The 19,910-nt window shown below is 37.2% G+C and overlaps 1 protein-coding gene across 2 annotated transcripts in view; it reads right to left on the bottom strand.

The window, feature by feature from the left end:
• Positions 1-302: 302 nt before the first annotated feature.
• The window catches only part of SEL1L (SEL1L adaptor subunit of SYVN1 ubiquitin ligase), a 35,635-nt gene continuing 16,027 nt past the window's right edge, over positions 303-19,910 (bottom strand). The window contains exons 7-21 of one of the 2 annotated variants that reach the window (XM_065636210.1): positions 19,728-19,781; positions 19,588-19,647; positions 18,906-18,987; positions 18,435-18,589; positions 17,630-17,686; positions 16,558-16,626; positions 15,182-15,259; positions 14,096-14,158; positions 13,229-13,316; positions 12,820-12,968; positions 12,086-12,251; positions 10,329-10,403; positions 9,047-9,219; positions 5,469-5,597; positions 303-4,530 (exon numbers count right to left, since the gene is read on the bottom strand). In XM_065636210.1, the coding sequence (XP_065492282.1) occupies positions 4,327-4,530; positions 5,469-5,597; positions 9,047-9,219; positions 10,329-10,403; positions 12,086-12,251; positions 12,820-12,968; positions 13,229-13,316; positions 14,096-14,158; positions 15,182-15,259; positions 16,558-16,626; positions 17,630-17,686; positions 18,435-18,589; positions 18,906-18,987; positions 19,588-19,647; positions 19,728-19,781 (1,602 nt within the window). In that variant the 3' untranslated portion in view covers positions 303-4,326. The remainder of the gene's footprint in view (positions 4,531-5,468; positions 5,598-9,046; positions 9,220-10,328; positions 10,404-12,085; positions 12,252-12,819; positions 12,969-13,228; positions 13,317-14,095; positions 14,159-15,181; positions 15,260-16,557; positions 16,627-17,629; positions 17,687-18,434; positions 18,590-18,905; positions 18,988-19,587; positions 19,648-19,727; positions 19,782-19,910) is intronic. The other variant, XM_065636212.1, reaches the window with a different exon arrangement.

Here is a 19,910-nt window from a genome sequence, read left to right as displayed (position 1 = left end):
GATAGACCCAATTTGAGATCACTAGAACTTTTAAATTGGGCCCATCTTCTAGAAACATGCTGTAAATTTCTGAGGGAGGACTTGGAGTCCCAAGAGGTGGAGTCTGAAGGGATGAGTGGGTGGAAAAAGGCCCAAAAAGCGAGCAAACCTCTCAGCATGGAGTAGTCCCTCCCCCAGCATTTGTTTCTAGTCACTGTATTATTGCTGTGTTAGAATCGAAAATGCAATAGTAATCCCAAAGATACTGGTCACTTTTCTCAAAACACAGCAGATGCTGTATATGCTGAAGAAAGGGTCGCACATACACACTCTGAGGGCAAGTCTCTAGCACAGCTGAAGATAATGCGTAGTTTTCTATTCCCCTTTCTATGCCCCACCTAAATTAACAGATTTATTTTTTGAGAAGCAATAAAAGTGAAAGAAGTGTGAGTATCCTTATAGGAAGGAACGCATTTAGCAGTGGCACCTATCAGTGCATACGACTAACAGTTGACATCCTCTGTTGTCATAACCACTGCGAACACTGAGGGTAACCACATAGGTGGTATCTTTATTTCACAAGATTAAAGATACAGTACAAAATGAATCTGTACATCTTTCTATTAACAGAATTTGTTTATACAGTTATATTACATTTGACCAGCCTTTATACTGATTTTAAATACAAAATAAATTTACAAAACTCCTACAAGACCCTTTAAAGAACTGCAGCTGATAAAAACAAAGGGTTCCCCCCGATATCTCCAATTTGCCATATGCATTTGCAGTAGTTCAAATCAAACTAAATCTTTTTAGTTTAATATTCTCCGAAACAAAAATAGAATTTCAGTTCATTGTTGCCTTTCTAAAAAGTAAGCAACTTGCAAAGGTGAGTGTGATCCCCTTTTATAGGCCAAAACTAGCATATAATAGGTGGAAACTAGATAATGCATAGTCTTAAAAGTCCTTTCACAACCCATGTTTTAACAAGTAACATTTGATAAGTTTTTTCTTTAATAAGAGCAGCTGACTTATTATGGAAGATGACTAAAAGGTGAGTAAAACTGCCTCATAAGAGCCTCCTTGGGATGTTTATATCAAAGGCCTTATCTTCTATTACATTGTCCCATCATGGACAATATAAGGCAAGGAAAATTATTTTAACAGACGGCTCTGTTTCACCAAAGTGATGAACAAGAATCTCATTTTCTCAACAGCTTGGTGTTTCTTTCAACCAGCTAGAACAGCTAACATGTTTGATTAATAATTTGAGATGCAGAACGTTTTCCCCCATATCTTTCCACAGTTTTCTTACATATAAAACTCACACCGACAACACTTGCTGCTGTGTAGTCCCACTCCCCGTGCAGGGAGGGAAGAGCATGTGTCTGGGAAGGTCAAACAGGCAGGCTCTGGCCTACAGTACCAGAGACAAAGAATACAATTTTTCCATTCAAAGCATGCTGAACGCACCCAGAAAGGCTCCTCTTAAATCAAGTTTCCCTTTTAATACACTCCTGCGTATAAACTGTAAGACAACCTGTGTGCTACCAAAAGAGAATAGTACTTCACTGCAGTAAACTGAGCAATCCAGCTCCTTTAGGAAAAAAGCTGCTTGATAAGGTGAGTGTACAAGAAACATATTGCTAGCAAGAGTTAAATATACTTCCCTCAAAATACATGTTCCAGAACAGAGTAGCAAGGGATTGTCACAAAAATTTAAGTCATGTTGTAGACAACTGATTTATAAAACATATTTTTTTCTTTAATCCCTGAGTTAACTCGCCATTACTAATGGTAAGTACCTTTTTCCTACTACCACTTCATTCAAATGAATGTCATCTGAAAAAGTTAGTGGTAGTAATTTGGTGGAAGGGAAGAAAGCAGGAGAAAGACTTCCTCTTATTGCTTCTTCAAAAAGCAGTTCTTTAAGGTGAAATAACTTGCTGATCTTCAATCGTTTTCTTCTGCTGATTTCTTGGATGTAAAAATGCATCAGGTTCAGTGAAAGTCAGCTATAAGACTGTCACATAGCAGCAACGATGAGAGATTCTCATGCAAATAGGATAGAGCTTTTAGAATTTAGTTCTAGTAGATCAAAAAACCAAAACATTTTAATAACACAGTAACAAAATTGTCAAACATCCTAAGAGACCAATACCAAGGAACCAATGGTATTTAACTGAAAAACATTTTCCATATAATCTTTAATTTATTCATGCCAAGCTAAAAAGAACTATTAACTGACAGAGGCAAAAATACTTGAGAGGGAGTGTTCAGAAGTCACAGATATCTTAGAAATGCAGCTGGGGAGTGCTGTACATTTTAGACACTACATTTAAGTTCAATACTGTTCCATCCGCTAATGATGATTAAGACTGAACAAGACATTCCTCTATCACATGATGCAACCCTCCAAACTAAAATAAAAGACTTGTCTTCACCTAACTGCCATAAGCATTTTGATGTACTGAGAAGTTCCACCTGTATTTTAATACTCGTCATTCATGATATTTCAGTTTACAAAAGAGTGGATTGCTTATCTTCTTTTCTAAACTACATATAATGTGCAATGGTCTCCTTGCAAATGTACCAAGTATGAAACCACACCAAAATCTCAATTCTAAATGAAGTGTATTGATACATTGCTGCCAATCCACTGGAAAAAAATGCATGAAAGGAAGCCATTAACCCTTTAAACACAACAGCTTTTGTCAGAAAGCAGCTAAAGCCTCCTCATTTGTATTTCATTCACCTTGAAGACAGTATAATCAGAGGGTTTAATGCTAGTACAGAAACAAATATGACTGCCATTGGTAAATAAGAACAAAAACTTCTGCATTTCTTGCCTCTCAGCTACTCCCCTGCGGCTTCCCACCCTCAGCCCCTGAAATTATAGTTCAGTGAAAATGGTGGCTAAGCGAAGATTCCTCTAGCAGTCTAAAAACATCAGTCCACAGGTTGTATTCCTTACACTCATTAAAAGGCATTTGCACTGGCCTGGTGGTATCAAGAAGTCATAAAACATTAGTCTTCTTTCTCTTTGGATTTTCTTGTTACAAGGTATCCTCAAGATGGCACAGCCAGAGATGCCGTTTCGACTTTCTCATGCATGCCAGGTACAAGAGAGGCTGGTGGTAGCCAGAGCACTGCTGTAATCTAACACAGCATTTTTATCAGTCAGCCAAACCTTGGAGCAGCATCCCTGGCGTAAGCCCATGCCCTTCTGTAAAGAGTGTGCATCTTTGGAGCCCTTTGCTGTAGATGCATTAAACAGATGCATGCATGACATGCCACATTTCAGCTGCATGAAGACCTTCTTGCAGTTCAGATCAGTTACAGGATTGCTGAAAGTTAAATATAGAACTTCCACCTCTAAAAACAAACAAACAAAAAAGTAAGCTAACTCACTGAGATTTCTGGCTCTGTCCTTTCTTCAGCGTCCACAATAATACTGGTGCTTTCTGCAACCTAGACTCAGCCTATTTGTAAGAGCAAGCTTAAATAATTTAGGAACACTATCAATTTGTTTTTATGTCACGAATTATTGCGAAGTACACAGGCTCCAAAAAAATTTTAGAAGGATGAGAGATGTGGGCACTGTGTGGATAGTTTTCAAGTGATGAGCTTTACAGACCCAATCTGTCTCCTGGCCTACATACTGTCTGCTGAGAACTGTCTAGTCTAAGCAGAATGAAGGAAAATACTTGAAACAAAAAAGCACAAATGGAGAGTGGCATGTTTGCTGGCTTAGTTTTACAGAGTTTATAAATAATCCATGTTAAACCATCCAAGACAGCATAAAAGACCAAAGTGTAAGAAGTACTAAGAAATAATGAAATAAGGATTGTAGAAATATTTGAGATGCAGATCGGAATATAAGTTCATACAGCTCTAGTCTTTTTAAACTTTAAATATCATTCAGCTTCTTGGACTTAAATTGGCCATAAAATCATTATTGATACTACTTTTATATGGGGCAGCTGCTATCAGGCAGGCAAAAACCAATGCCAGCCTTCTGCTCTCTCTAGGAGATGAAAAGGACTCTGAATAAAGAGGATCTAGATACAGCAGGCAACATTTTTGTAGTAGCACACTTGTGTTTCCATGAAAAAGCCATAGTGTTATTCCATTGGCACTGAAATAACATTCAAATCAGTTTCAAAATAATTTTCTTATCCCTGAAAAAGGCATCATTCTAAGCAGCTTTCAGACTTTTTTTTTTTTTTTTTTTTTTAAACTTCTTTGCGCCTCTTTTGGGGGAGGGACTGTTGATCCAAAGTCCTAAATCACAATGAAAATTGTTCCGTTTGGAAAAATCCAGTTCTTTCACTGAGGCTCTTGTTGCTATTGCGGCGGTTGATGCTCTGGTGGTGGTTCTTGTTGAGGCACAGCCGGCCGCAGCCCCGCTGCTCTGGGAATGGCCTGATGCTGCCTTTGTCTGTAAGCTATAATTGTTCCCAGAAGCAAGGCGATGATGGTCATAAGGTAAAGGTCCCACTCAGGCCCCAGCAGCTGGTCCATATCAATATGTGAGAATACCTCCCTTATCTAAGAAACAAAAGTCCACATCAGCATGTCAAAGAGCGAGAACGGGAAGTTACTTTGATTTTAAATTTGACTTTAGCATTTTTCATGTACCAGTTTTAAAACTTCAGTAGCTCTTTTTCTCTCTGAGAAAACAGTATCACATCGGTGACATTCTTAATTACCAGGAACTAAATGGCAATAAGACTAAGAGCCATGCTGTGTATGATCTGCTATTCTATTTTCTGTCCTAGAGATTAAAGTTCTTGATACATTGCTTTGTGGCTTTCACATACAGAGCATGACTTTACTGTTACTTTTGATGGAACTACTTTTTTAATCAGACTTCCATTTGCATACACATTAGCCAACACACACTTTATGCTTTACTACTGTATCTGGTGGTACTACAGAGTCATTGTGAATTTAAAACTTGGAATATCCATGTTCTGCGTGCCAACTTCTGTGAGTGCTGTGTGGGTATCTGCTCAATTGATTTAGAATAGTTTGACTGTCCACTCCTGAAAGTCCCCAGTCTCGAGACAATTAAATTTTGCCAAACTTAGTTGGATTGCCTGAGCTTGTGGGGTTTTTTTCTTTTTTCCTTTTTTTCTTTTTCCCTTTCCTGAACAGCATTTATGTCACTGTAATCATCTGCTTCACTTTGATAGCAGATGGCCATGGATAAGAACAGTCAAATAGGTCAGGGAAATTCTCATGAAGGAAAGAACAGCACAGAAGAGCACTGGCTGTGCACATTTCAGTTTCACAGAACTGCACAAATAAGAAATAGGATTCACAGATTCAGTAACTTTCTCAATATGCACCAATACAAAACACAACTACCCTAAATTTTGAGAAGGCTCAACTAAGATTTCTACTTAAGTAAGATTATAACTCAAGGTTCTTTTGAAAATGGAAAGTACATTTGTTGTTTTTCCTTTTAATTCTGCATTACTTACATTGATTTCTCGTACATACTGCAATGAATAAATCACTCCAAGCTTGCAAAGTGCTAGGAAGACTGGAACCTGAGCATCTGGGCTTGCTTCGGCTGCCATGTCATAGAATCGTTTTGCAAGATGGATATCCTAATATCAAGAAAATACAAAGCTCAGTTTTGAAGAACTTGAAAAATTAAACATAAAATGTAGAGCTTTTTCTATAAGCATTGTATACTGTAATTTAAACACAAGGTTTTGGGCCAAGTTAAACAAAAACTATTCAGTAAAGCTTCCACTTTTTTTTGGTGATGTTCACCTTTGAATAGACAAGTAAAGTGAAGCTTTGATCTGTGGATGAAGTTATCATAATTGATTCTAGAATTGAAGCTCAGAGTATTAACTTACTCAACCCATGCACTATAAACTGAGGAACTCGAGTACACTCTATCGTTTCCAACACCATAGCAAACATGAAAGACTAAAAAAAAAAACCCCAAACCCACAAGAAGAATAGAGGATACATTTAGCTAAACAGTTTACCTTTCCTTGTTTGTTTGGGCTTTTTTTGGCTCTGCCTCAGAAACAAACAGTGCAATGTTAGGACACTTGGATACAAACTGCCTGTGTTCACTCAGTGATGTGAAGAACAGGCCTGTGTAAGACTGACCTCTGGAATTGTTTCAAGTTGGACACTTTAAATAAGAGAAACCTCCAAGACCTCACGTCACGCATGTTCATTATATAATTTTATCCTGACCGTGAAATATTATAAAGATTTTCTGCTCATTGATACAGCAAAGCTTATGAAAACCAACACATTATGTGAATGAGATGTACTAGCTCACATCTTAGTATTTTAATTCAAACAACTCTGAATACTCCTTGAGCCTGGAAAGCTCGCCTTTTGTAGTAACTATTTAAAAGAGTTTCCTTACTCCCTTTGTACTGTGCTAGGAGCAGTGTAGAAGCAGATCCTAAATAATGGCTTATTTTCATTTCTAATTAGCAAGCACTTCATTCTGCTTATACTTTCTTCATTCTCAAATGACAGACAAGTCAGAACTGTAGGAGTCTGAGCTTTAATACACAAATTACACTGAAATACCATGCCAAGTCTTAAGAGAAGACCATGAGAAAATCAATTTCTTCTTATTTTGAGCAGTATATAGAAACAGTCTTCACTTTGACATGTGCGCTCAGGAACTGGACAACATTAAGTCTATGAAAAGTGTATAACAGTGTAGATGTGTGGGATTTCTAAAGGGGCTTAATATTTGGCATGGGTCTGAAAACCATCTATGTAATTTATTCAATAACTAAAGAGCAAAAGCTGTTTAGGAAAACAAATGAACAAGCAAAACCCAAAACAAACAAAACTCAAACAAAAAACAAACAAACCAACAAAAACAATGAACAACAAAAAAACCCCCTCAAAAACCCAATCCAAAACAAAACCAGTATAAATACCACACTGTTTTGGGATTATGCAGAATAAACAGTTACTCGAAGGGAAGTTGTGCAGGCCACCTTATTGGATCGTTCTCCCTAACTTTGGAGTACTTGCAATATTAATAGCATAGGCACAGGTGGAGAGATGGTAAAAGCACACACGCCTTTTTTCAACAGACTAAATCTCCGATTCATTCGATATTATAGTGCTAAAATCTTTATATGTCCTCTCCACAGGCCTCTAGTGGAAGAACATCACCTGCTCCATCAGGAAGCACAATTTTAACTGGCACTTTTTTTCAGAGGTGCTCAAAATTCAGCAGTTTCCATTCTAGGAAAGGAAAACCAAATATTCTTTTGCTTCCTTCAAAACTCAATCGTAGGCTTTTTTTTTTTTTTTTTTTTAATGCTCTAGCCCAGTCTCACTGTAGTCTTAGCTAGTCAGTCCTAGGTGTTGTGGAGTGTTTTGTTTTTTTTTTTTTTTTTTTTTTGAATATTCTAGCCCAGTCTCACTTTCACCTTAGCTAGTCAGTCCTAAATCTCCATCCTCTTCATTTTACAGTTGTATAGTTTTAGAACACAGCCAAAGACATGACGTATCCAGCATTCCTAAGACTGGTTTTATACAGAGTTTCCTTGCTTAGACATTCTCAGAGTTTCTTTCCCCACCTCTATATTAACTGTCTCCGTTTCCCTTGCAGTTCAACTCTTCCTTCCACAGTTGATTTGTATGACGGAAAGTGTTATTCATCTGCATAAAGCAAGGCTGCATACGCTCACTGTGGTCCCTGTGTACGCATTTCAGCTATTTATGTGTAGCCATCTCTGCTTCAGTTTGGAGAATACTCTGTGCACATGATAGCATTAGAACTCATTTTTCTCAAATTCCTAGCAGTTATACTGAACATGATGTGATAACATTTTCAAGGTTTCTATTACTTGCTCTAAATTGGGTTGTTTTCAAGGCAGAAACAAAAGAAAAGAAAAAGTCCATGTCTGAAGGGACTTTTTTTTTTTTTAAAAAAAACAAAACCTCCCAACTTTAGCATTGTTGCTTTTAGCTGCAGGCTCATTTTCAGAAGTTAACTAGTTTTGAGAACTCAGTTAAAAAGAAAAAACAGCCCTAAAATAAAATTTGAAGATAAGCTTTAGAAATAATACTGTTTGTGTACTGTATTGTCACTTCTACAGCTAGGTCAGTAAGCCATTTTCAGATGTTGATTTCTTGCTGCTGCAAAAGTAACAATTTTGACTTAAGACTTTTCCTTTGCTGTTCTGACCTTTTGCAAAGAATTCAGAGGAAAAGCAGCAAAAATTGATCTTTTAATAGACCAACAGAATAATTAAGAGGTGCATACCTAGACAAAACCCAAATGTTGAAGCTCACTGAAAATAAGGAAAATGAAACGATTTCTTACAGTTTCATGTAACTGAGAAGATATTACCAAATTCATACATTAATTGCATGAATTAATCATACATCAAGGTAAGGTAGGCTGCTCAAAATTAGTAAGCAATTACTAATTAGATTATTTTGACATTTACAAGAACATGTTGCTCTGGATTCCGTAAATTTTAGTTAACTCGTGGACAGCAATACACCACAGGTTTTCTAAGGGAACCAGACATACTGCCTTCTTTTAGGCAATGTACTTCATAAAACAAGTCATGGCCTAGCCTAGTTTGAAAAACCACAGCTAATAATCACATTGTTGGTGGTGCTTATAGTTTGTTACTTGAAGATGCACAGAACTTGCATTCAAAGAGTCATGATATAGAAAACAAATTAACCAGTGCTTCAGAGGATGAGAACAATCTTGTGCTAAAATACTCTGAACCTGGAAGTGATTTGAATTCATTTCACTACTCTTTGAAGTCTTGAAAGCATTACTCAAGCACATGGAACTCTTTTTGCCAGTCTTCACAATTTTGGGCAAATACCTCTCTCCCTGTTTGCACCTCATATCTTCACATAGTGAAGTGTGAAGTGGATGTACTTACCCCTTTGCTATTAGAGAACATGAGAGACATCTTAACTCCTGCTAAGTGGTTATATAGTGCCCAAAGCCCAGTAGCGGTTAGGGACTTAATCTAATATTAGTAAATGCACTGTAATGAAGCAGATTATTAGTCTACATCTTACTCACCTGCTTGATGCCCAATCCCTTCTCATGCATGTAGCCCAGATTAAACATTGCTTGGGCACTGTGCTGTTGCTCTGATGCCAGTCGATAGTGAATAAATGCAGTTTCATAATCAACATCAGTACCAAAACCATAGAAATGGTAGTCTCCAAGTTTAATTCTTGCAACAGTATATCCTATAAATGAAGAAATAACAAAAAAAGATCAAATAGCTAGGCAAAGAAAGCCTTTGAGTTTCATATGAAGATGCACTAAGGGCTTTAGTATGACTTTACACAGTTTGCACAAACTCTTTCCCTTTTTCCCCTCTCTCACATAAACAGCTTTTTTTATTTTTGTAATTGGGTTTAACTAACCAAAACACAACCTATTTCTATTTCCAGGAAAGTCCTTTTCCCAGTAACCCTACCAATATTTTTATTGCTATTGAGTGGCATTAGTAGAAAAACTATAACATGTTGTTCATAGTAACTTATTACAGAAAAACTTTTCAATCGTTATACAGTCATTAAGGGCTTCAGCTTTGTTTCTAAAACAAAGACACTGAAAACCTGAAAAATAAAGTATCTTGTTGTCATTTGGTTATCGAACACTTAACCACTCCATCCTCCCAATTTCTAACTTTCTAGTAAAAGCCAAGTAGGTCTGAAGATTTTAGGCTCCATTTGCATGATACACTTGCTCTTAGGTAAAAAGCTAGTAGACAGACATTAATGTAGATGCACCCATATGAAAGTTAGAGACCTCACACTGAGACACTAGAGTTTTGCTTATTTTAGGAAAGGATTACAAGCACCAGATTTTAAACTTGGGTTGGCTGGACATCAAGACTGCATTCTTCATCACTGAGCTTTGCTTACTTTGAATAGGAAATCACATTTCTTATAAATTATGACAAGTACCAAAATCCTAAAAGGCCCTTTGTATCTATTTTCCAAGCTGATTTATTTCTTAGAAGTCAGTGTAAACATTCCTAATGCTGTTTAACACTGCTCTATAATTCCATATGGAATGGCAAAAAACCCACACAGTACATTTGTGTTTTAGTCCTTTTAATCTTCAGGATCTCAGAATGACTCAAAACTGCAAGTGTATCGCAATGACATTATACCTAACAGTGCAACAAAGAACAACAACTACCCTATGTGGAATATAACTCATGTGGAACAGATGGAGGTAACCACCTCCTCCTCCTTCCCTATTTCATAAAAAACCAAAAACATAAAATCAAACATTAAGGCTTTACTGAAAATAAACTACTTGGAGTTGTGAGGTACGTACATACCTTGAGAAGCTGCTCTATTCCAGTGAAGCAAAGCTCGAGGATAGGTTTCATTTTCTCCTACTATGCTAGCTTCTTCTAGAGAAGAAAGTATTCAGTTAAATAGGAGCATGGTATACACACACAAAACCACACGCACACACAAAAATCCCATGCTTATATTCAGTCTGCTGAAATGAATTAAAAACTTGAAGTAATCTGTGGCACAGCACAATTGAGATTCAACCTGTCTGAAACTTACAAAACCCCCTTTGATTTATACGGTCTTTCTATGTATCTACCCACATAAGAGCTAGGAACAAACCGTATTGTTTCACCCTGAAATACCGCTTACCAAGTGCCTCTCTCATTCCTGCTCTAGGAGACACTGAAGCACACTCGAGGAATGCCAGAAGATACAAATCTTAAGAGCACGCAATTTGAGCTCTGACAGAAGTGCACTCAAATACAAGGCTACAGTATCAGCTATTTTAGTTTGACCCTCTAAAACACAAGACTAGTCAGGTAACTGAAACCTTAAACTCCTTAATGAGCCAGAGGCTGCATATGTTCCACAGCAGTGCTATAGCCACTTCAGAACAGAAGTTATTTTACTCATCCATGTCATAAATTGAAGGTTACTGAATTAAGAGTCTAGACAGTTCCAAGGATTTGTAACTTTTTTCACTTACAGTATAAGTATGGTTTCAGCCCTACTATCTCACAGCTGACATACAGATTTTCTGTATAAAGTGTGTAAAATAATTTTAAATTCATCTCCAGTAAAGATGCAGATATATCCGAGTAAAGGAAATCAGAATTTTAACCCAGGAAAAGATGCTATTTCTTTGCAAGAACGCACTTTCAACCAAACCTGTCATTGCTGTAGCTTATCTAAATGTTAGTCACTAAAGCACCTTTGAAAACCATTAACTGGAAATTAAGATGTCAGATTAGCCTATCAGCCACCAAAATCTCATTTTTGTATTAAGGTATAATAGCCTTAAAGCTGGTAATGAGACACCGAGATATCTGGATTTGAGATCCAGAAAACTTAAAATACTGGGTTTTGTAGTTTCTAGAAAGATTTGTCACTTGTATGTCCATTGTTTCCCTATGTTCTCAAACTCTACGAAATCCAAGCTCATAGAATCATAGAATAGTTTGGATTGGAAGGCACCTTTATAGGTCATCTAGTCCAATCCCCCCTGCAATGAGGAGGGACAAAGTTCTAGCCACTTAGTTGCAATAAGAGACCTAGGACAAGTTTTTTGAAATCTAACAGAATCAACTGCCTGCCTCTTTATCTGTCTTCAAGAGTAGTACCAGTAAAATTACCAAAAAATCTGGGGAAAAAAAAGGGCTGAGAAAAGACATTACAAGATAAAGAACAAAGAAAACTAAAGCTTGTATGCATAGTAAAGGCTAAAGATAAAACTAATGCAACTCTTACTTTATAGATTTAAAAATAAAATGTTAAGGCTGTGTTTAGGAAGTCCAGGGAAAAGAATTCTCAGAACTGTGCAAGTTTCTAAAGCATTCTCTCACTATCCCATTTTTAAATACCATAAGTCAGAATTTAAGTGTATTCTAACTTTCAGGCCAGAAAGCTATCCTTAGAGGTGAAAATTAAAACCGACTGCTTTCCAGTGTGAAGGACAGGAAAGGAGACAAGAGTATCACTGAAGTTTTGACCAAACAAGAGCTACATAATTATACCTTCAAGCACTCTAGCATTCTACTAAATGAGTTACTACAAGCCAATTCCAGAAAAAACTTACTTTGATCAAGTATGAAAGCAGCATTGCTTTGTGCAACTTCGTAGCCTTGCTCTGCCAAAAGAAGATACTGGACCACAGCAGAATTTGAATCACCATCTTTATAGCTGTTGTAGGCAGTCATGAGTCTTTCAGACCAACGTCCTCGTTCACAGACATTCTTAAACAACTGCAGAGGAAAAGAATGGGAAGAAGACTGGTTGTTAGGAATTCAGGCTGAGAAATTGTCAGAAATTTAGGTTTTGCAGGAGGTAAACCTTTAACATTCAAATGCCTGTTCAAAATATTTACATTTCACAGGAAAAATGTAACAGACAGAACTCACTGCTTAAGACAGGCTTACTTTGAGATACAGGTTACTACACAGATACATGCAGAGATTCAGATGCTTACTCAGAATTGTTCTTAATATCAGCTTTTTTGTTCCACTTAAACCCACATCTAAATGAAGAATTCAGTACTTATAAAATACTGATGTTTACTTTGCATTATCTTCTTTTGATTTTTGTCAAGGTTAATAAAGCAATTACAAACTTGCCATATCAACATTAAAAAATTAATATTTTTCTCATGAGCTGCAAAGGAGTTTGATAGTGTATCACTTTTCCTTTTGATAGCTTTGGTGCTGTAGTCACCAGTGAATTTCAGTTAAGACAATTTCCTACATAAGCTGACATGGTTCTATCCAACCTTTTGCAAGTCAGTATTATTTGACCTTGCTAAATGGACAGCCTTACCTCAACAGCAGTGTGACAGGATCGCATCACTCCAGTGCCAGTAGCATGCATCTGAGCCAGATTATAAAAAGCCAGAATGTGGCCACCCTGGGACGCCAAGTTAAAGTACTTCAAAGCTTGTTTATAGTCTCTCTTGACTCCAATGCCATCTACAAGAAAGAATAAGTCATTGCTACTCATTCCTTCTGAAAAGCAGAGTTGCATGAAATACAGTATGTACATACTCTTTAAAAAATATTAAAGAAATTGTGAAAGTGTTAGGAAAAAAGAAAACAGCATAAAAAATAAATTCAATGCAGTAAGACCATGCTACATGAGGTATTTATACATGTACTTCTAATGCCACCTAGTGCACAGTTACTAAAAGTGCAGATGCTTAGACCCAGCAAATAATTTTAATGGCACTTACTGTAATACATGGAACCAAGTTGAAGTTGTCCATCAACCCAGCCCTGTTCTGCAGCCTTCTGGAAATATTTCAGCGCTAGCTCATAGTTCTGCAGGAAGATTTGGTCCATTCATTAGAGCCTTGCAATACACCACAATTTAAGTAAAGAAACAAAATATATGTGCACACATGTAGGTGCATGGACAGATCTGTCTACAGAAAAATTACAGTGAGATGTTCTAGTGCTAAAATATTCACCTGGTCAAAATTTGGAAACAAAAAATGAAATAGCCTACAATGACACTAGGATGCCTTAAGTCTATAGCTATTTCAAGGCTGGAGTCCACATGTAGCATTGCTATGAATAGTTATACTTAACAGAATAGATGCCTTGTTCTGTTTCTAGAACAATTATTTAACTTATTTCCTCAACTTTGGGCTAATTCAACTTTTTAATATCTCTTTGCATAGGTAAATATAAAACATTTGACAAAATAACTTCTTGTGGGAAAAGCAACAGGGCAAATGAACTAATTAAAAGTTTCAAAGTGTTTTTCCACTCTTACAAAAGACACAAAATGGGGACAGTTAGGATTTATTTTATTTCACAAGAAGATTAGAGCCAAGTTCAGAACTCCTGCTAAAAATTCACACTGCTACGCATTTCTAATAGCTTCAGCAACATTTTCAAACTTATTAGAGGAAACTCAGCATGTTTCTTAGCTGCTAACTCCATATTATATTACAGATTTCCTCCTGGAGTTTTCAGTGTAACAAAAAACTTCACAATTAAGTCTTCTACAGTACTTCCCTCCAGAGAAAAACTTTGTTGACAACAAGACGTTACACAATCACCTATGATTAGAAAGACGACTGTCAAAAGCTTACCACTGGAACACCTCTTCCGTAGAGGTAAGCCATTCCTAATCCACTCTGTCCAACTGGATTACCCTGAAAACACAGGAAAACACTTCTGCAAAGAAAGGCAAAACATATGGCTGCATCTTTCAAATTCAGTACGTCTACTACCAGTAAAACAGTGCTTAAGATAGTTCTGCTTTCTAACTTTGTTCCTAGTAAGTAACAGTTATTTGGGGAGAAAATAGCATCTTTGGTAACTTGTATTCAGTAGCTACACAGGTGATCAACAGGAAAAAGAAAAGCTTTCAACACTAGTTATGGAAGTCCACTGTGCACTTTCAAAATGTCATAGGAGATGCAGAACCCACACTCAGAGAAAGGTGGGGCTTTAATAGCCTATTCATCTTTAGTTTTCTCAAGTTTTAGATGTTCTGGATGCTACAGAAGTTCCCGAAACAACTACAGGAACTCTGAGAATCTGTCTTAATTTAAGGGCAGATTGGTAGCTGTCCTGTGGGCTGCATTACTGACCACTGCAAAAGTATGCACTGTGGTATTCCTGCAATGCCAGGACAGGCACTGGGCACATCAAAAACCTTAGTGAATGTAGAAAGTGTGCAAATGGAGAGATCCTTTCTCTAGGATAGAGGTGTAGAATTGCAATCTAATTGTGGAATGCAAGAACCAAACACTCCAATGAGATGAGAGGCATAAAACCGAAAACATTATCTGTTAACTGATCACAAACCAGAACCAAAATACCATAGTATCAGTACACTGTAGATTTCTGCGACAAAACAACTTCAGATTAATGAAAATTAATGCTTAATAGAATTGCAGGCTATTTAGGTGGACAGTGTTTCATACTAATGCCAGCATTCATGAGAGTTAGACTCCTTGTGCTGAACACAGCTTCATGAAGCACCACAACCAGAACTGGAAGCAGTTTCAGACATCTCAGACAAGCAGGATTTAACTATGGACTAATCTGGGACAGACGTTGGGAGCAGGTATATGCAAATGGAATTGCACACAAAGTGGCATTTGCAGCATTTCTGAGCTAATCAACTTTTTGGTGCACATGCTGTATTTCTAGCTTATTGATAGTCATACCATATCAGCAGCTTTCTTGAAATACTGAAGAGCTGTTTCATTGCTCTGAGGTACAACATCGCTTCCTTCTGAGTACATCTAAAGGAGAAAGGCATTATTGAAGAAGAGCTGAAGAATTCATTTTAGCATGGAAACCACCAAGCATCTTCACTTTGCTTATGAGAGGGAGTCTATTGTACTATTAGACTATTCTGACTACTGCGTTACTGAATAATCATTAAAGAACTTGCCCAGAAAGAGGAAACACATTTGTATGCTGTAAAATTCATATTCAGATGGTTTAACTTTCTAATGGAGAATGAACTACCTGTAAACTTAAAAAGTTTGCATCAAATACCCTTCATTTTTTAGTTCTGCCAGCATGCAGTGAAGAACACGTAATTGGGCAAACGTTTTGTGAGACTAGTGGAAGTCAGGCGATATTGGCAGTTAAAACATTTCTTGAAAAAAAAGCAAGAATTGGCTACTAAACTATTTTCACTTCAGCTTTTATTAGATACAAAACACTCAAGCAGTAGAGAAAGCAGGAACCTGCAATTTCTCCTGTCAAGTGCCTTGACCAGCACATTATGCTATTTTTTCATGCCCTAAGAACATGAATTTTGCATCCTCTACTGCAGTGATAGCCTGAAAAAGATGAGTTAGAGCTGTTGCTTATTGCAGCCTAACCTCAGAGGGTGCTCAAACGGAGTAATAAGGATTTAGCTCCTCAGAGGGTGAAGGTAGCCTGCAACCCAGATCTCAGGCAAGTGACCTAAATACCTTTCTAAGCAGTAACACATTAACATCACCAATAGCTGCTTGTCAGTCATGTTTTAGATTCAGAAAAGGACTTAAATCTGAGAAAACTGATACAATGGCCCACCTTGCAGATAGACTCAGGCTTTGGTTCAGAGTATATACAGACATATGAGCAACCCCGGCTCAGATGCCTCTATACATAATAAGAATACAGATGTCTTTCCCCTTCCCCTCCTGAACTTAGTATTTCCCAGTAGGCAAAATTTTGACAAGTCTAGCTTTTCCTCGCCACTTTATGGAAGGGCACAGTGGCTTACTCTGAGTTTTGAACTCCACCACAGAAAAACGACATTTAGGTATTTAACTCTCTAATTAAAAAAAAAAAATCTAGTTCAAGCGCTATTTAGAAAAAACAAGAGTTCCTCAAGTGAGGGAGCAAGTATAAAATTTAGATTAGACATAATAAACTATGACACTCAAATCTTGCAGGACAAGTCAAAACAGTAGCAAACCAGAAGTACTTAGATTCCAGCATTAATGTTTTAGACTGCCTGATACTAGAAAGGGGGAAATACTTGCTATATTCCCTTGCAAGGCAGTAAATTTGCTTACTTTTGTGAGTGTTCATATCTTACCTTTCCTAAAAAGGCCATGGCATGTGAATTGCCAGCATTAGCTGCTTGATTGAAGTACTCAAATGCTCGCTGTAGGGAAGAAAACAAGTATTTAGTCACCATGACTGTGATTTGAGTACCTTTTCCTGCAAATGGTGCAGACCTGAGTAGGTTGTTTGCCAAGATACCAGGTTCTTCTGGGCATCAGAGTTATCAATCCCACCTAATTTAATGTATGTAACGGGGTTCCCCTCTTGGATTGGAATATTGAGCAGCGATGTCCCTCAACAGTGTATTCCAACAAGCAGAGGAAAAAAAACCCCACAAACCTACAACTGCTACTATGCACAAGCTACACAAGTAAATCTTACACTTCCTTATTGTACCTTCAAACCCTGTTCAGCAGAGGCGAGATCTGCTAGTTCCTATTCCAGTTTCACACAGAACTTGGGTATACTCATCTGACCACTTTATATAATCTCTGACCCCTTACAGAGCAGTCACTTTAAGGTATTTCAAATATGATGACCATTAAGTAATTTCTGGTGGGCAGCTGAGTCTGAAATAATCCTCAGGACAGCACATCCTCAGCTCGCCATTTTTTCAACACATACTTCAAGTTAGCTATTTTAATTCTATAAGCAGTAGCTAGGTTGGCTTACATCATCAGAAGTTCTATTTTCTATGCACATTTAATATCCTTAGTATTCAAAGTTACACTGTGTTGTCTACAGAAGCAACATATTCTTGCAAGCCACATAAACCAGACTGTCACCCCTAAGACACACACAGTGCATCATTAAGATTCTGCTACATGTACCAAAGTTCAGACAGTTTCAAGCACTACTTGATGAAAACCTCGTCTTTGGGTTTGACTTCCTCATTTCTAAGATGATTAGTCTTAAACTAACTGTGTAAGAAAATCAGCTCCATGTACTAGTCACATAAAGATGAAGTTTTATTGAACACGACTCTTGAAGTCATTAAATACCTTACAGTGCTACTTAAACACTTCTGCTTCACTGTGGTCTCAGCTTTACTTTCTCCTCCTCTGTCAAGTGTAATATGCATCAGAGATACACCCAAAGGTTACCTGATGATTTTGCTCTACTCCTCTTCCACCATGCAAATGCAATTGTCCAAGGCCAACCTAAAAATAAATTTAACATTGCAAATAAGTCACTTTTCTCTAGGGACTTTCTAGTAATACAGATACCGGTAAGCTAATTACATGCACAAAGACAGACCATATTAAAGATGCCACAAAGTCTGAAGGCACAGATTTGCTTCAATAACTACAGTACAGTCCTATTTTCTCACATTAGTCTAAGTAGAAATTTATCCTGGATAAGTGACGTGACTGTTCTAGATACAAAATAATAACTGTTCATTTAAATTCTGCCTACTTAAATCTTAAGTCATGTATGACCAAGTTGACTTGTGATAATTCGCCTATATTAGTGTTCTCCCCTCCTGCATTGTGTGTAGAAGAGGCCCAGCCTGCAGCATGCAGAAGTCATAGAAGAGCAGAAGCAGTGAGAAATCGAGGTTGCCTGTCAGGGCCAGTTCTTTTGATCAAGTGTTCCTCTACAACATCTAAACCTTTCCTTAAACTAGTCTGTCTGGTTTCTAGTGGAAGCCAAGATCGTCTTGCATAAGATACTAAAATGGTAATGTTTTGGACTTATTTTCCCACAAAAAGTTGCATTTTCGGTCCAAGTTCTACCATAAACACACTAAAATACAAGCCTCTTCTTATAAAACTTAATCAGGAAATAGCAACCAGGTTGATTTAGGAGGAAGAGAAAACTAAAGCTCCAACATCTTTTGATATTTCGTAAAGCCGTTCCTGTAATTCTTGAAAATGTCTGCATGCCATCAGGTGAACTTAATCTTACCTGTGCTTGTACATCTCCTTTCTCTGCTAAAAACTGATAATACTGAATCAAATCTTCTTCTAGCATCCCACTTGCCATTCCTGGATTTTCTACTTCATCTGCTAAGCGAATTCGTTGAACTACTGTGCCACCAGTCAAAGAAATGTCACTAGCAACTGGAAAACAGAAATTTTCAGATAGTTTTGTTCAATACAAATATTACACTGCAGGCGAGTAAAACCAGATCTCTACAGAGCTTCAAGCTGTTACTCAGAACGAATTATTTTGACACTCTCTAAGAGTTAAAGACATCTCAGAAGACAGAGATAAAAATAGCATATCATGATTCAGAGCCAAACAGATAACCTGTTTAATAGCAAGAATTCTCTATTTTTATACTACTAGCATTGATAGTACTTCTAGTATCTTCTAGGTGAATGATATAGAAATACACAAAAAGTCAAGAACGTTAGACTAGTAAAAAGTTTTTACCGTGATTAGCTACTAGTCGGTAGTGAGTGAGAGCAGATTCACAACTTTGAAGGACTCCTATCCCGGCCCAGTACCGGTAACCCTAGAAAGGAAAATGTGAACACGTGGGACTATTGGTTATTTGACAATATACTGCTTACCAGGTTACAAACTTCTTTTACATCATGTGAGCAAGACTTCATGAGACAATAGGCAAAACAAAGGCCACAAGTCCATTATGTCTGCATTAAAAGCAACTGACTGATATCACTAAAGGTTAATTGTAGCCAGTACACTTCAGAAAAAGCAAATTAGCAGAATGATACTTAAGGGTGAAAACCTAAAGCCTTTTACTTACATATGTTGCACTTTGTCTTAAATCTCACAATACAGCATTTTCTGTAAAGATCTCTGGCTTTCACAGTTCTCATTAGGCTATAAAAATTAAAAGTCTGACACTTCTGCTTTAAGTCAAGAAATGTAAACATGGTCCATCTAAACTTGCCATTGTATACAGCTTAAAATGAGCAGACTTCTCCTTAAATTAACAGTGAATAATGGGGAAGATACTACTGCCCAGCCAATGCATGCATGATGATCTAATATTTGGACAGTGTATTCACATGAATGCAAATCTTACATTAAAAATTTAAGAGTACAAGACAGTTCTTGCATGTGTAGAGTTATTAATTATCTTACTTACCAAGATCATATGGGCGATCAGATTGCCTCCTAAAGCTCCAAAGGTGTAATACACCAGGGCCTTAAAACAAAATCATTGGTTATTTAACATCTACCTCCAAGATAAAATACAGGAGCACACACTGAAGATTTCTAAGTTACCTTAGCTTGACTAGAATTGACTCCTAGACCAGATGCATATAGAAATCCAAGAGCCTAGATTAAAAAAAAAAAAAAGTTTGTCAGCACATCCTTTGAAAGATCCAGGATCAGTTTTCCTGGAACGCGTAAGTATAAAGTCGTCAAACAGCAATTCAAAGCTGAAAAGAATATGGCAACCTTCAC

The sequence above is a fragment of the Caloenas nicobarica genome, chromosome 5, assembly GCF_036013445.1.
Source record: "Caloenas nicobarica isolate bCalNic1 chromosome 5, bCalNic1.hap1, whole genome shotgun sequence".
Taxonomy (NCBI): domain Eukaryota; kingdom Metazoa; phylum Chordata; class Aves; order Columbiformes; family Columbidae; genus Caloenas; species Caloenas nicobarica.
This window is presented reverse-complemented; position numbering and strand designations above follow the sequence as displayed.